The sequence below is a fragment of the Tenrec ecaudatus genome, chromosome 13, assembly GCF_050624435.1.
Source record: "Tenrec ecaudatus isolate mTenEca1 chromosome 13, mTenEca1.hap1, whole genome shotgun sequence".
NCBI lineage: Eukaryota > Metazoa > Chordata > Mammalia > Afrosoricida > Tenrecidae > Tenrec > Tenrec ecaudatus.
Window position 1 is genome coordinate 47514258 of NC_134542.1, and position 14075 is coordinate 47528332.

At 47.4% G+C, this 14075-nt stretch overlaps 1 protein-coding gene across 4 annotated transcripts in view; it reads right to left on the bottom strand.

The window, feature by feature from the left end:
• The window catches only part of MYO1B (myosin IB), a 188330-nt gene that overhangs the window by 1941 nt on the left and 172314 nt on the right, over positions 1-14075 (bottom strand). For all 4 annotated transcript variants that reach the window (XM_075530412.1, XM_075530411.1, XM_075530414.1 and 1 more), the window contains 4 exons: positions 12300-12406; positions 9724-9856; positions 9052-9204; positions 7630-7757 (listed from right to left, as the gene is read on the bottom strand). In XM_075530412.1, the coding sequence (XP_075386527.1) occupies positions 7630-7757; positions 9052-9204; positions 9724-9856; positions 12300-12406 (521 nt within the window). The remainder of the gene's footprint in view (positions 1-7629; positions 7758-9051; positions 9205-9723; positions 9857-12299; positions 12407-14075) is intronic.

Genomic DNA, 14075 nt, shown 5'->3' on the forward strand with positions numbered 1-14075 from the left:
TCTGCTTGAGAGGGCTAAGGCTTTGGTTTGCTGTGAAGATTTGCCGTCTTGGAAGCCCTGTGCGTCCGTCCCAACGTGATGGCGGTGGGCTTGGCTTCTTGCTTTTATTATCACAATGATGATGTACAATATGAACTTACAAATTATAGAAAATACAAATATTATTATAGCCTATAAATGATATATATTATATATACATGCGTACAAGGGAGGGGCAGAAAGTCTGTGGAAAACTGGAAATTAAAAGATAATGGATTTTTTCCATAAATTTTCTGAAGTCACCCTCCTCTACTGATATCAATGACAAATGTGCCGCTGTCATATGTAAACACATAGACAGGCTATATATGCATGTAAACCCACACATATGGACCATTTTAACTTCTGCCACTGCATTATCTAAAGCTCTCTCCTACCCTGTCCGTGGTACGGGTGTCTAGCAGGCCGGGAGAAGCAGGGTGAGCTAAGTGCTTCCTTTCACAGGCCAGCCGGGTCAGGCGGTCGACTGTGCACATGGTGCTTCCTCACACCTTCCTAGGACAAACAGTCCATGGCTTCCTTCCACGTGGGGGCTGCGTGGGAGGCCCCGATGGAAGGGATGAAGTTCCTGCCCTCAAGGGCACCATCAACATCAAGGGCAGACAGGCTGGACCACAACCTGGGTTTTCCGCATCTTGAAGCCAGTTCCCCGTTTCTTCGAACATCCTAACCAGTATGAGGTTACAGTGTTTTCAGAATGTTTCTCCGGGAACAGAGTTTGAGTAGCTGCTCTATTATTGAGTGAGTCAACCTAATCACCAAGTGACCGGTCACAAACTCACCGATACCATAGCAACGTCAATGCCCCGCTCTGTGTGCACAGGCTCAGTTCCAAGGTCTAAATTGCCCACGTTCAGCAAACATTATCTCCTGGCATGAAATGTGACACCGACCCCCGCTAAGACTCATCCGGTGCTTCAAAAGGACACTAGTTTGGTCTTTTAAAATGGGTGTTTCTTCTCAACTTGAGAGTGTTGAGAAAGAGAGCGACTGCCTGAGATTTGCCTTCACCCACTCCTCCCCGACGACTCTCCTGCACAGACCCACCTCCACCCCTCAAACTCAATGACACCCCCACACAATCAAGCTTGGTGCGACAGCTCGCCCAGCACTTGTCTAGCCGGTTCCCAGTCCTTTTCTGGAGAACCCGCATTTAAGAGATGGGGAAAACCACACTGCTAGTTTTACTCTCTATTCTAAGACCCTGGTAGTATTAAAAAAATGCAGAGGTGACCCATGGCCCTACAGGGCACAACACTGGAGACTCAGTGTCAGGACTGGCCCGACTGGCCCTGAGACACCAAGGCAAAACACTAAAGGCGTGCAGCACAGCAACAGGGGAGCAGAGCAGGGAGGCCCTAAGGGAGTGCAAAGGATAGACTCTGGAGTCAGAGCGTGGCAGCCCTGACTTCACTGGAGGACACACTAGAGGTCAAAAATCAGACCTCGATCTATTTACAGGTTTTTCTTTCTTTTTAAATTTTTTTCTTTTTTTAAATTAGTTTATTCTTTCTGGGTATTAGTATTCTTGTTTGTTGTCATTGTTATGTTCTCTTGTCGCTTTGGCTTGCTATGCCTTGTTTTGGGGTGCATGTTATTATCTCTGCAGATCTATCTAGATCAGATAGGCTGGATGAATAGTCTGGAGGAGAAAACAACGGGACTGATGGTTCCAGGGGACATGGGAGAGGGGGAGGAGGGGAAAGGAGGTGGTGTTGACAAACCCAGGGACAAGGGAGCAACAAGTGACTCAAAATTAGTAGAAAGGAGGGTGTGAGAGGCCTGGTAGGATTCAGCAAGAGCAATGTAACCGAGAGAAATTACTGAAACCCAAATGAAGGCTGAGCATGATAGTGGGACAAGAGGAAAGTAAAAGGAAATGGAGGAAAGAACTAGGAGGCAAAGGGCATTTACAGAGGTCTAAATACAGGCATGTGCATATGTAAATATATTTATATATGAGGATGGGGAAATAGATCTACGTGCATATATTTATAGGTGTAACATTAAGGCAGCAGATGGACATTGGACCTCCACTCAAGTACTCCCTCAATGCAAGAACACTTTGTTCTATTAAATTGGCATTCCATGATGCACACCTTCCTGACGTGATCACTGAAGACAAAGGTGTGCATAAGTAAACGTGGTGAAGAAAGCTGATGGTGCCCGGCTATCAAAAGATATAGTGTCTGGGGTTCTTAAAGGCTTGAAGATAAACAAGCACCCATTTAGCTCAGAAGCAACAAAAGCCCACACTGAAGCACACCAGCCTGTGTGATCATGAGGTGTCGAAGGGATCAGGTATCAGCCATCAAAGAACAAAAAATCATATCATTGTGAATCAGGGAGAGTGCATAGTGGAGTCTCAAAGCCCATCTGTAGGCAACTGGACATCCCCTTAGGGAAGGGTCTTGGAGAGGAGACGAGTCTGTCAGGGTGCAGGGTAGCAACGATGAAACCTACAACTTTCCTCTACTTCTTAAATGCTTCCTCCCCACTACTATCATGATCCTAATTCTACCTTACAAATATGACTAGAACAGAGTATGTACATTAGTACAGATAGGAACTGGAAACACAGGAAATCCAGGACAGATGACCTCTTCGGGACCAGTGGTGAGAGTGGTGATACCTGGAGGGAGGAGGGAAGGTGGGCTAGAAATGGGGAACCAATTACAAGGATCTACATAGAACCTCCTCCCTGGGGGATGGACAACAGTAAAGTGGGTGAAGGGAGATGTCAGACAGTGTAATATATGACAAAATAATAATGATAATTTATAAGTTATCAGGGGTTCATGAGGGAGGGGCAGTGGGGAGGGAGGAGGAAATGAACTGATACGAAGGGCTCGAGTAGAAAGCAAATGTTTTGAGAATGATGATGGCAAAAAATGTACAAATGTGCTTGACACAATGGATGTGTGTATGGATTGTGATAAGAATTGTAGGAGCCCCAATAAAACTTCTGCCAATGACGCCAACATCCAATTAGCTCTGTGTCTGGATCCGTAACGCGTGACTGAGCTGCATGTTCGAGAGAACAAGAAGGGCTAGCATCTGTAGCAATGTACATCTAGTAACTCTACTTGAAAACAATCTGACGGAGAAGGTATTATTTTTCACCTCCCTCGAAGCAGGAACAAGGTTAAGACTGGTGAAATCACCTCTGGGAAACAAGACTAAGGTTGAGAGTGATACTTTATTTCCCAGCATTTGAATCGACTATAAGCCAAAAAACACCAAACGTGTTACAGCCAAGTCAATTTCAACTCTAGCGCAACCTTGTAACCTGCAGGAGAACTGCCCAGAGAGCTTCAACCGAGTGGCTGGGGCTTCCAACCACTGTCCTTCTGCTTAACAGCTGATCTTTCAAGTACCAAAAAGGTCCCAGACTGCCGTGCTTGCCCACTCATACTGACTCCAGAGGACAAGGCGGAACTTCCCCACAGGGTTCCCCCCGGCTGCAAAAAGTGGTCTGGAAGAAGAATCATCACAAAAACAATTGTGTGATCCAAATTCTACCTCGCGGGACTGGATGGGGCAGAGGTTGTGCACTGGTGCATGTGGGAGCTGGAGGCACCGGGAGTCCGGGGTGGATGATGCCTTCAGGACCAGGGGTGTGAGGGGCGATACTGGGAGAGTGGAGGGTGAGTGGGTTGGAAAGAGGGAACTGATTACAAGGATCCACATGTGACCTCCTCCCTGGGAGACGGATGGCAGAGAAGGCGGGAAAGGGAGACTCCGGATAGGGCAAGATATGACAAAATAACAATCTATAAATTATCAAAGGCTCATGAGGGAGGGGGGAGCGGGGAGGGAGGGGAAAAAAAAGAGGACCTGATTCAAAGGGCTTAAGTGGAAAGCAAATGCTTTGAAAATGATTAGGGCAAAGAATGTACGGATGTGTTTTATACAATTGATGTATGTATATGTATGGATTGTGATAAGAGTTGTATGAGCCCCTAATAAAATGTAATATATATATATTTATATATAGAGATACCTAACAAAAAACTGTGTAACTTAAATTATATATGCGGATGTACGTACGTGGCAGGTACAAAAACAAAAAACCAAACTCACTGCCTTCAAGTCCATGCCAATTCATAGCAACCTGTGAGATTCTCCATCTGTCATTTTTGACAGGAGTAGAGAGCCCCAACTTTCACCAGGCCTATATTTGTAATGCTTACTAGAACAAGTTCACATGCAATTTGGGCTTCCGTGATAGAAATACTCTACGAGGTGGCAGGTCATCCTTAAAAAGCAACCTATTTACATCGTAAGTAGTTGGGGACTGCAAGGACTCCGAAGCAGAGGCAACAGAGACTGCCCTCAAGGAAATCCGTTTTCATTTCTACACGTACAGGTTAGAACTGCTCCGAGAGACACCGACTTGGGCTCTCCTCCCAGGTTGTCCATAATGATTACAGCAATTGAGTTTGCTGGAAGAACTACTGGTGCCTTGGAAAAGGATGCAGTGAGGAAGGTTTTAATCACTGTCCTGTAGGCAGCTCACACACTCGGTCTATCTAGCAAGGGGACTCTGGATATAATGCCAATGAAATGGAGTCACATGCATGGAGATTGGAAAATGAAGGCATGGGCACCCTAATGGATACCTTTGAAGAAAAAAAATTAAATACTCTCTCCCAGAATTTATAATTGCTATGTGAATGTTCTCCGGGGCTGTGAAACAGAAGCTGCCCTGAGCCTGGTTTCCAGGCTCCCTGGACTGCCCAGGCAGGTGCGATGAAGGCTTCATCAGTCATGTGTTATTATGAGATTGATTAATAATTAGGACTTAGAAACAAAGTATTATTACGGACTGGTTTTAAGATTCTGGTTTGAAAAAAAATGTGGCCCCACTGTAAAACTTCACTCTGATAGCCACGTTTCCTGAAGGCTTACGGCATTTATAACATCACGTGTGCTGGGTGACAGCGCAGCATTTCGGTCTCCGCTGCTGGGAAGCGCACTTTTCCCCTCAGTGTTTCCTGATTTGGGCACTTCCCAACACAGACCCTGAGAGTCGCTGTAGGGGCTCTGTGTCGGGGAGTGCCTGGGAAACACAACACACTCCACCCAGCAGCTCACGTCCTCTGAGGAGAGTCACCGTGTGTGATTAGAGGTGATGCACAAGGTTCATGTGCTCAGCTGCTAACCCAAAGGCTGGAGGTTTGCACCTTTGCAGAGGCGCCTCGGAGGAAAGGCTTGGCAAGCCACTTCTAAAAAATCAGCCACTGAGAAGTCTGTTGAGCTCAGTCCTAAGCTAGTACAGTGGGGCCACCCTGAGTTAGGAAGGGACCTACCTGCTGGGAAACGAAGTCCTCTCTTAAAGAGAGCGGTCGGATTTCCCCAGAGGGCAGGCACCTTGTTATCAGCATCCTACAAAGTCCGCCTTCCTAGCGCACGGCTCTGTGCAAGGCTTGAGGGTAGCCATCCTTACCCTCTGCCGTCGAGGACAGAATTGCCTTTGGGGGTTTCTGAGGCTTTACATCTTTTCAGTAGTACACGGCCTCATCTTTCTCTAGCAGAGCGGCTGGAAGGTTCGAACTGCGAACGCTGTGGTTAGAGGCTGAATGCGTGATCCATTATGTAACCAGCATGATCTGTTCATGGTGCAGAAAGCCTCTTTAAACGGACATGGTCAACTCCGAGGCTGCTTCAGCCACATATGCAGGAGTAGCTATCTGGATGACCCACCCCCTCTGCCCACAGTGAGTAGGGATTAGGCCTGACAGTCCAACAGGTGCCACACCCCAAAATCCTGAAAACTTCTAATGAAAGGGAATTTAAAACTCCAACAGGGGGAGACCTCAATTAACTGGAAACCGACCAGCCATTCTGTAGCTCCTTAATATTCTTTGTTTTATTAGAAAGGCCATGTGATGGAAAATGGTCTTGTCAAAAGATCACATTTGAACACAGAGTCCACACTCTACATGCGGCAGAATGCCCCATCCAACCTCGAGCAGTCCTTGCAGTGGCCACGAAGAACGTAGACCACTGCCCGGCCCGAGGCAGCCAGCCTGATTCACTAACAAGCAGGGCAGGAATCAGGAGGACTTTATTTTAGAAAGACCTATAGGAACCATCAAGGCAAGACAGGCTGGCAAATTTTTAATTATAAGATGAAAACAATTTCCTAAGCATTTTCGTGATAGGAACTTGTAGTCTACATACATGTACTTGTCGTACACAGGCAGACAGTACACAGGTGTTGAAATGTAAACTTTTCAACTTTAATCCAGCCCTGCTACTAAATATTAATAAACCCTTGTTCATCAAACTGAAAACTCACTGCCACCAAGTGGATTCTGACTCACGGTGACCCTTGAGGTCCTCAAGGACAGGGCAGAACTCTTTATGGGAGAAGATCCCATAGAGTGACCGGGGGTTTTGAACTGCTGACCTTGAGGTTTACCGTCCAACTCGTGACCACTACACCACCAGGGCTCGCTACTTATGGAATAAGAAAAGCAAAACACAAAAATCAGTCCATCTCAAATCTGAACCATTCGAACAGAACTCGTGATCTCACCCCAGCCCCATCTACCCCAAGCCCTCATTTCTCAACGTCACTTTCTGCATTAAATGGCAAGAGCATTTGGGCCCCAACTCAGCAACCAGTCTGTTAATAAGCCTTCTTGGTTCCTTCAAATGACATTTGGAATGCGACTACTTCGCACTGCCTCCCACTCACGCACCAGCTGAAGCCATACCCTCCTCCTTACCGCAGACTGCTCTGAGACGCTCCTAACTCGTTTCTCCGCTGCCATGTTCCCTCGATGGACTCACTCTCAGAGTGGTCTCTGCGTGGCAAAAGTCAGGTGATGCCGTACTGCCACGCAAAGCCTACACTGGTTTCCCATTCCGCTCAGTAAAATATCAACTCCTTACCTCTGCTCTACCTGGCGAGCCCCTGCCTCTCTCTCCGGTCTTCTCCCAGTCACCCCCACTCAGTGACAGGAAGCCGATGTCCATCCCTGGCCTTGTGCACCTGCTGCCTCCCTGCCCTGCGAGGCATCGCCGTCTCCCCCAGGTTAGTGCACGGCTAATCCCCTCAATTGGTTCACCGCAGCAGCCTCACCGCACATGCCATCATCTGCAAAATGCACTGTACGGCCACGCCATCAAACATGACGTATTCTGGCCCTCACCTTGCTGCAAGGACTCACGGATAACACTTGTCACAAACCAACATCACATCACTACAGGTAGCTTTGTGCCAGCCATCCGGCCTCGATCAGTCTCGTTCACTGCCATCCCCGAGCACAACTCTAGACACATGGTCGCCCAGCTGACTCCGACTCAGCGCAGCCTCCTGCAGGGCTCCCCAGCTGTCAGGCCCAATGGCAGGCCCAGAGGAGCTCCTCTTTCCGCCATGGAGAGGTTAGAAGGTTTCAACAGCGTGCAGTGCAATGCCCACCTGCCATCGCCACCAGGACACAGTGCTTAATAAAATCGCTGGTAGACAAGGCGGCTTCAAAAAACTCATGGATGAGTGAAATGAAAGGACAAAGGAATTCTTACACAAACTTTTTGAAGACCCCCTTGTATAAATTAAATAGGAATACGTGAACTTACTCGTCAGAAATTTCAATATTGAGCTTCTGTCTGGTTTGGCTGAGAGCTGCGCGGTAGAGCTTGGTGGCCATTTCAATCAGGTGGTCACTGCTGAAGAGGAAATCTCCTTTACTGGCCGCTTCTGAGCCCTGCAAAGGCGAACCAAGAGTCAGACGATGCTGGGGAAAGCCGGCGGAGGTTAATGCTTGCAGGTGACACTGCTAGTGTGCCTACAGTCTCTTTAAGACACTGAGCACCGGGCCTTCTTCTGCCACATGAAACAAGCACAGCAGCACTGCTCCCAACTTGCTCTGGGCCGTGGAGCAAGGTCACCTCACCCCTTGCTGCTGGTCCTGCACCGATTGATGCCCAGAGGCGCCATCAGCATCACCGGGCACTTGTGAGAAAAACCAACTCACGGCCCCGTTGCAGGTCCACTGACTATTCAGCCACAGCAAGACCCTCGGGGGATCTGTTTGAACTTTCAAGTTCAAGAAGCACTGAGTTCGCCTGTAATGCATTCTGACAGAGCACTTAAAAACCAAGAACAAAAAGGCAGCCCAATTCCACCGAAAACCCACGGGCGGGAGCCTCAATGCATAAGGGAAGTAAGAAAAATAGGGTACTGGTGCCCCGTTTGGAGAGATTCGGATCTGGCCTCTTGTGGTCATGATCCGTAAGGGGAAGACAGGCTGAGCCAAACTTACACAAAGCCTTTCTCAGTGGAGGATTTGCTAAAATGGCACTCAGTCTCTGCTCACAGCTGTTTATTTCACAGCTATTAGGTGGCAGGCACTGTGTGAAAGCACTTTATCTACAGTGTATGAGTAAGCCTCATAGAAACACCAGGCTGTCAATACTGTTATCTACATTTCAGATAAGGAGCGTCAGAAAGATGCACAAAGGTCGGGAAAGCTGCAGCCCCGGTCATCACGCTGGAAGGCACACCCCCCTTGAACTGCTCCATTCTAGCAGGGAGGCCCGGCTCTGGGCTACAAGTTTACAACACTCAAAAAGCTGTAGGTCACAATTGCGAGGCGGCCGTTTTTATCACAGTTGTATTCTTTCACAAGAACAACAAAAAACCGCAAACCAAAAAACACCCACGGAGTTGGTACATAGAAGAAACACGGGAAGAATCCTCGTGCAGATCATTTTAATGTTTCTATGCATTAATCTCAAAGCCACGCCAGAGTCCATCCTGGTGGGCGCAAACAAACACTACTCAGTTAAATAAAAACTCAAGTGAACACGTGGATAAAAGCAATTAATCTTATTCAACTATTGGAAAACTAAGTTTGATATTTTGAAGAAAGGCAATATGTGCACATCAGTGAACATGTTACATGTAAATCCCAGCAATACGGTTAGTCACATTTTCAACCAACGGCTGCAAGGCGGGCAAACGTCGGAAGGTCTCACACTCAACAGCTGACACGGTACCTCTTTGAGATGGACAGCAAAGAAGCCGTCATTTTGTGAGCTCATGGACACCTTGGTCACGTCTCCCAAGGGAACCTCTGACTTGATTTGTCCAGACTTTTGATCCGCAAGAAGGAGATTATTATTTGTTAAGAGGAAAATCCGGGACGTACTCTAAAACAAAAAACCAAAAAGGTGTAAAATCAAAGGGGTTTCAAAAATATTCCCGAATATCCTTGGATTTAGGCACTAGTTGTGCACAACGATGCGCTCTGCACGCCAGTTGTTCAGCATGCAGAGCTAGGTAAACTGAGCACTCGGTAAAGAACACCGGCATATGTTTTCATTCTGCTTGAGCATCCAGGGAAGGGGAAGTGAAATAGCTCCCTTCACAATAACTTTGTGGAGAATATGTAACACAAAACTTAACTTTCAGAAAACGAAGAAAGAGTCCCAACTGATAAATACCTCATATCAGACTGCAGAGTTAGTTAGCAGTCTACCTACCCATTTAAAAAAAAAAGCAAAACACTACCTGCTATGAGTCTATTTTACCTCCTCGCAGGCCTCTAGCTAGCAGACAGGAGAGGACAGCTCATATTTCATGGAGCGGCTAGCTGGTGGGCTTGAACTGCCAGCCTGCTGAGGTTAGCAGCCCAACACATAACCCATTCCACCACCAGGGCTCCTTACCTTCCCATTAGCTCGGTTAATTTTGTTCACAACTTCGGCAATGATGATCTTTTCTTCAATGGCGTCTTTGAGCTTCTTATACTTGGGATTCTTGTTGATTTCCAGGTAAGCCCCTTGGAAGGGTTGCCCAACACTAAAGGGGGAGGGGGGAATCATGTATATTAGAAATTGTCTTAAACGGAGGTATTCCTGGGAAAAAAATAACAAGAAGGCGTTAGTTTCAAACTTATCTTTTATATTTTACACATTCAATCTGCCCCTGTTGTAACTATGCTGGAAAGCCCCCTTTAAAAGCTATCTAAAGAGTTGCTTTTGTTGTTGTTTGTTTTATGTGATAGTGATATTAGGTTATATAGAAAAATCTCATCACATGAAATAATCAGGGCAGAAAACCATTTACAACACCACAACTAACACACCAGTGCACGGGATCATGCGTAGGAAATGGGACCCCCACCTGTTCTGCTGGAGTCACCAGGTGTACAAAGGGTTAACAGCCTCGGGTGGCTACATCATTGAGCGCACCCAGAAGCACCCAAGAAGAAAGGCCTGCCAGTCTAATTGTGCAAACTCGGTCCTGAAAGCCCTTTGGAGCACCGTTCTACTCTCTCACACACACAAGGCCACTAGGAGTTAGGATCCTACCGATGGTAATGGACTTGCTCTTGGTGGTTCTGATCTGTTAACCTAAGGCTAACAACTGCCACAGAGCATTTAGTGACCCCGAGACAGGCTCACCAGGAGTCGGCACCGACTCCATGGCAGGGAGTTGGGGTTTCACAACAAATATGGCAACGGAACAAGGAACCGAGATGGTTACCATCTCTCGCTCCAATGGAATAAATTTCTTTTTTTTTTTTGCAGAGTGCAAGGAAAATCAACGGGCATTCTGGGTACGAATGGATCCAGGGCAAGCACTTTAGAAGGAATCTACAGTGCAGTTACCATAACTTGGTGACAAAGGTCCCAGAGATGCACGATACAAAAGGAGAATAAACCTAGCCCCTCATGTAAGCCCATCGACAGACAGAGTGGCCGAGGCAAATGTTGGAGACTGGGGTTTTCTTTCCAGCAATTTCATTCTTGCAAGGCACAATCTGCCACTCACCCGAACGTTGTCATTCATGGCCTGAATGGTGTGTGGGGCGGCCGCTAAACCTGACAGCTTCTTTAGAGGCCGCCGAGAAACTGTGCTTCGGGAACAGGGTAAACTTCACTCGGAGCTCCAAAGTTCTGGTGATTTGCAAACACCACTTGAAGCACTTGGGTTGTGGGTGGAGGACCGGGGGAGAAATCCACGTAGGTGCTCTGTGCTTCACAGCTCCCATGATACAAAAGGCTGACTCCCATAGGAGCCACCTCCATGGCACAAACGTGTGGGAGGCTTGATTGTTCCAACTCTCACTGCTGTAGAACGAGCCTGCTTCCACCACCCTCTAAACACTGATCAAACGCCAAAAACAGATTTGGCGAGATGGTCACATTTTTGTTGTGGCGGTTCATATTTAAACGTGGTTTTAATAATAAAAAGTGCTAAAGGCTTTTTAATTCGGTTCCTCAACCTCCCCTCTCCCCATTTCTGAAGCATCAACTACAGGGAATGCTCATTGAACAGGCCACTCTGGAACTTAAAAGTATACAAAGAAATGGTTGGAAAAAAGTTGTTGCTAAGGGAAGCCTACAGACCATTTCCCTGTGAGAAAATGCTTCCCAGAGCCATGTTGGATGCAAGTGGATTTCGTTCCTGTCCTGTGGGAGGGGTGCTATGTGCCACCAAAAGCTGACATGTCTAGCTAACCTAGGAATTTAAAATATTTAAGCCGGCCGAGCCTGGCATCTTGTGTTCACATAACCCTTTCAAAGGAAGAGCTTTCGCGTAGGTGTAAGGATGCAGGGACTGTAAACAGAACCTATTGAATAGACGAGGGGCTTTGAAACGAAGACATGTGGAAAACTGGACATAAAATAGAAGGGAATGTCTCCACAAACTTTTGGAAGCCCCCTGTGTGTATACACTCAGCATATCATATGTATTTTTATTTCTAGGCCACCCTGTGGGAGAGGCTGAAAGTTGCTATTCATTTGCTTTGAAAGACGAGAAAGGGATGGAAATTCTGGAGAAACGCAAGATTACTGGAGATGTAAGAAAATTCTGAGAAGCAGGCTTTAGCACGGTCTTCATTGGATAAACGTGCAAGTGGTGATGGTCTTTTTGCCCCCAGTACAGGATGTTCGCACTACAGACGCCAAACCCTGTTGCTCTGCCCACTGAGGTGAAGCCCGCTGAGTGAGCCGAGCAGACCATGGGCCCGGGGAACGTCCAAGCGGGACTCAGAAAAGAGCGGTCACTGGGCTCACCCACTGCCTGTCTGTAGCTTACGATCAAATTCCTGACCAGATTCGCATAGAGCCGTGGAAACCATGGTTTCAGTGCACATTCATATTCAGCTGATGAGAAAATAATACTCAAAACTGAAAACCATTCATGGATTATTGATACCAAACTCCACGCCCAAATTCCTATTCATACGCCGGGGAACCTTAAAGCGCGGATGGAGAAAGCACAACAGCCATACCTAGATGGGTACAGAGCCTTCCGGTCCTTGAAGAGCTCACTGGCTTCTAGCTTCTCTTCGTAGATAAGTTTCTTCTGGTCGGTGAATTGCTCCCTGTATTTTTTACACTGTAAAATATGAGAATGAAAACTAAACAAACGAACATCCCTTCTCTAGATGGGTCCTGGCTCATTCTTAAATGTGCTAAGCCAGTTTAACAGCGTCGAGAGCAAGTGTGAGTATGCAGGAAACGTTCGTCTCAAAACCCACAGACTCATGAAGCATTTTTCCTTTGTGGACTTTAAAAAGCTGCCCTTGGAAAACGTCATCAAGCACTCATTCTAGAGTGATAAGTACACCTTTCTGGACAGGGGGAAGGGAGCATGTATGTCTGGGAGAAGACAACCACGTTTCTGTTGGTAGGGAAGCAGGGAGGTGCAGTCTCCCATTGGGAAAAATACTTAAAACCCAGCAGGAGAAGAAGCCTGGTACTAGGGTCCTGATGAGACACTTTTGGCCTACTTTCTATCCAGCTCGTGGTGGCCATGTGCTATAGACAAGTGGGGCTCTAGATTGTTCTTTGGAGGCATACACCATCCTTCATAGACCACTCCAGTAGCACTTGATGTGGAAACCCCACTGAGTAATCTGAGCCTTACCTCAATCTCCCCTGTAGCCCTTGGACTTCTCAGGCTGAAGTGCCCTCGTGTGAGAAGCAGCAGATGACTGCTAGCTCAAAAGCATAGACCTGGTGGCTGTTGGACTTTGACTTGGATCTCCTGCCATGGTTGTGTCCAATGAATGGGCACTGGGGAATCACCCCTCACCCCCATTTGACAACATGCACGGGCGCCTGAGAAAGGCCTCCTCACCCCAATTCAGAGTCTACGTTGGATGAGGCTGGGGGCGGAAGGAGGGGCCAGGCAAGGATTTGGTGAGCTCTCCAAAAGCTCCCTTATAGATCTGGTTCCGAAGCACTGGAATAATGATACGGAAATGTTCTGATGCTGGGACACAGCTCCCTCTAGAAGTAATCGGTCCACCTTGCACTCCTGTGAGGGAAGGGCGAGATGCAGAAGCCAGGGGACCCTAAACCCCTGGTCTGAGGTCAGTGGTTCCATTGTCATTTCCGACTTGAGTGTCTTTACCAGACTCAAAAGAGGAGTGATGGTGAACTTTCTCACCACATTGGCCCGCTGAGTTAGGGAACAGAGACCGGAATGTTAGGCTGGCAGTATCTGTTACACGAACGCGAGATAACGTCTCGCTCTGTGATGCTGGTGCAGAAGGAACACACGTCTTTAAAGGTGTGTCCACTGATCGTTCGCTTACCAAATACCAGCTCTTCAATTCAAATACTTTACTACATCTGGTGCTTGTGTGTATATAAACCCCAAACCCACTGCTATTGAGTCATAACAACCTTGTAGTACAGAGTAAAATTTCCCCTTTGCATTTCCAGTCACTACAAGAGCAGACAGCCTCATCTTTCCCCTGTGGAGCAGCTGGTGGTTTTAAACTGCTGACCCTATGGTGACCAACCCAATACGTGACCCACTATGCTACCAGGGCTCCGGTATATCTTCCGCATTACAGATATTAGCTGAGCTCCAAACCCAACTCCCTACCATAGAGTCAATGTTGTGTGCGGATCTGAGCCTGCAACGGTTGATGGGAGCACACAAAGCCCAGTCTTTCTCTAGCGGAGCCGCTGGTGGTGACTGGAACCAGGACGTCTACCTAAGCCTCTTAGTGCCCCGTGCGGGCAGCCCTTAGACGGCAGGCTGTGCTCTCAGA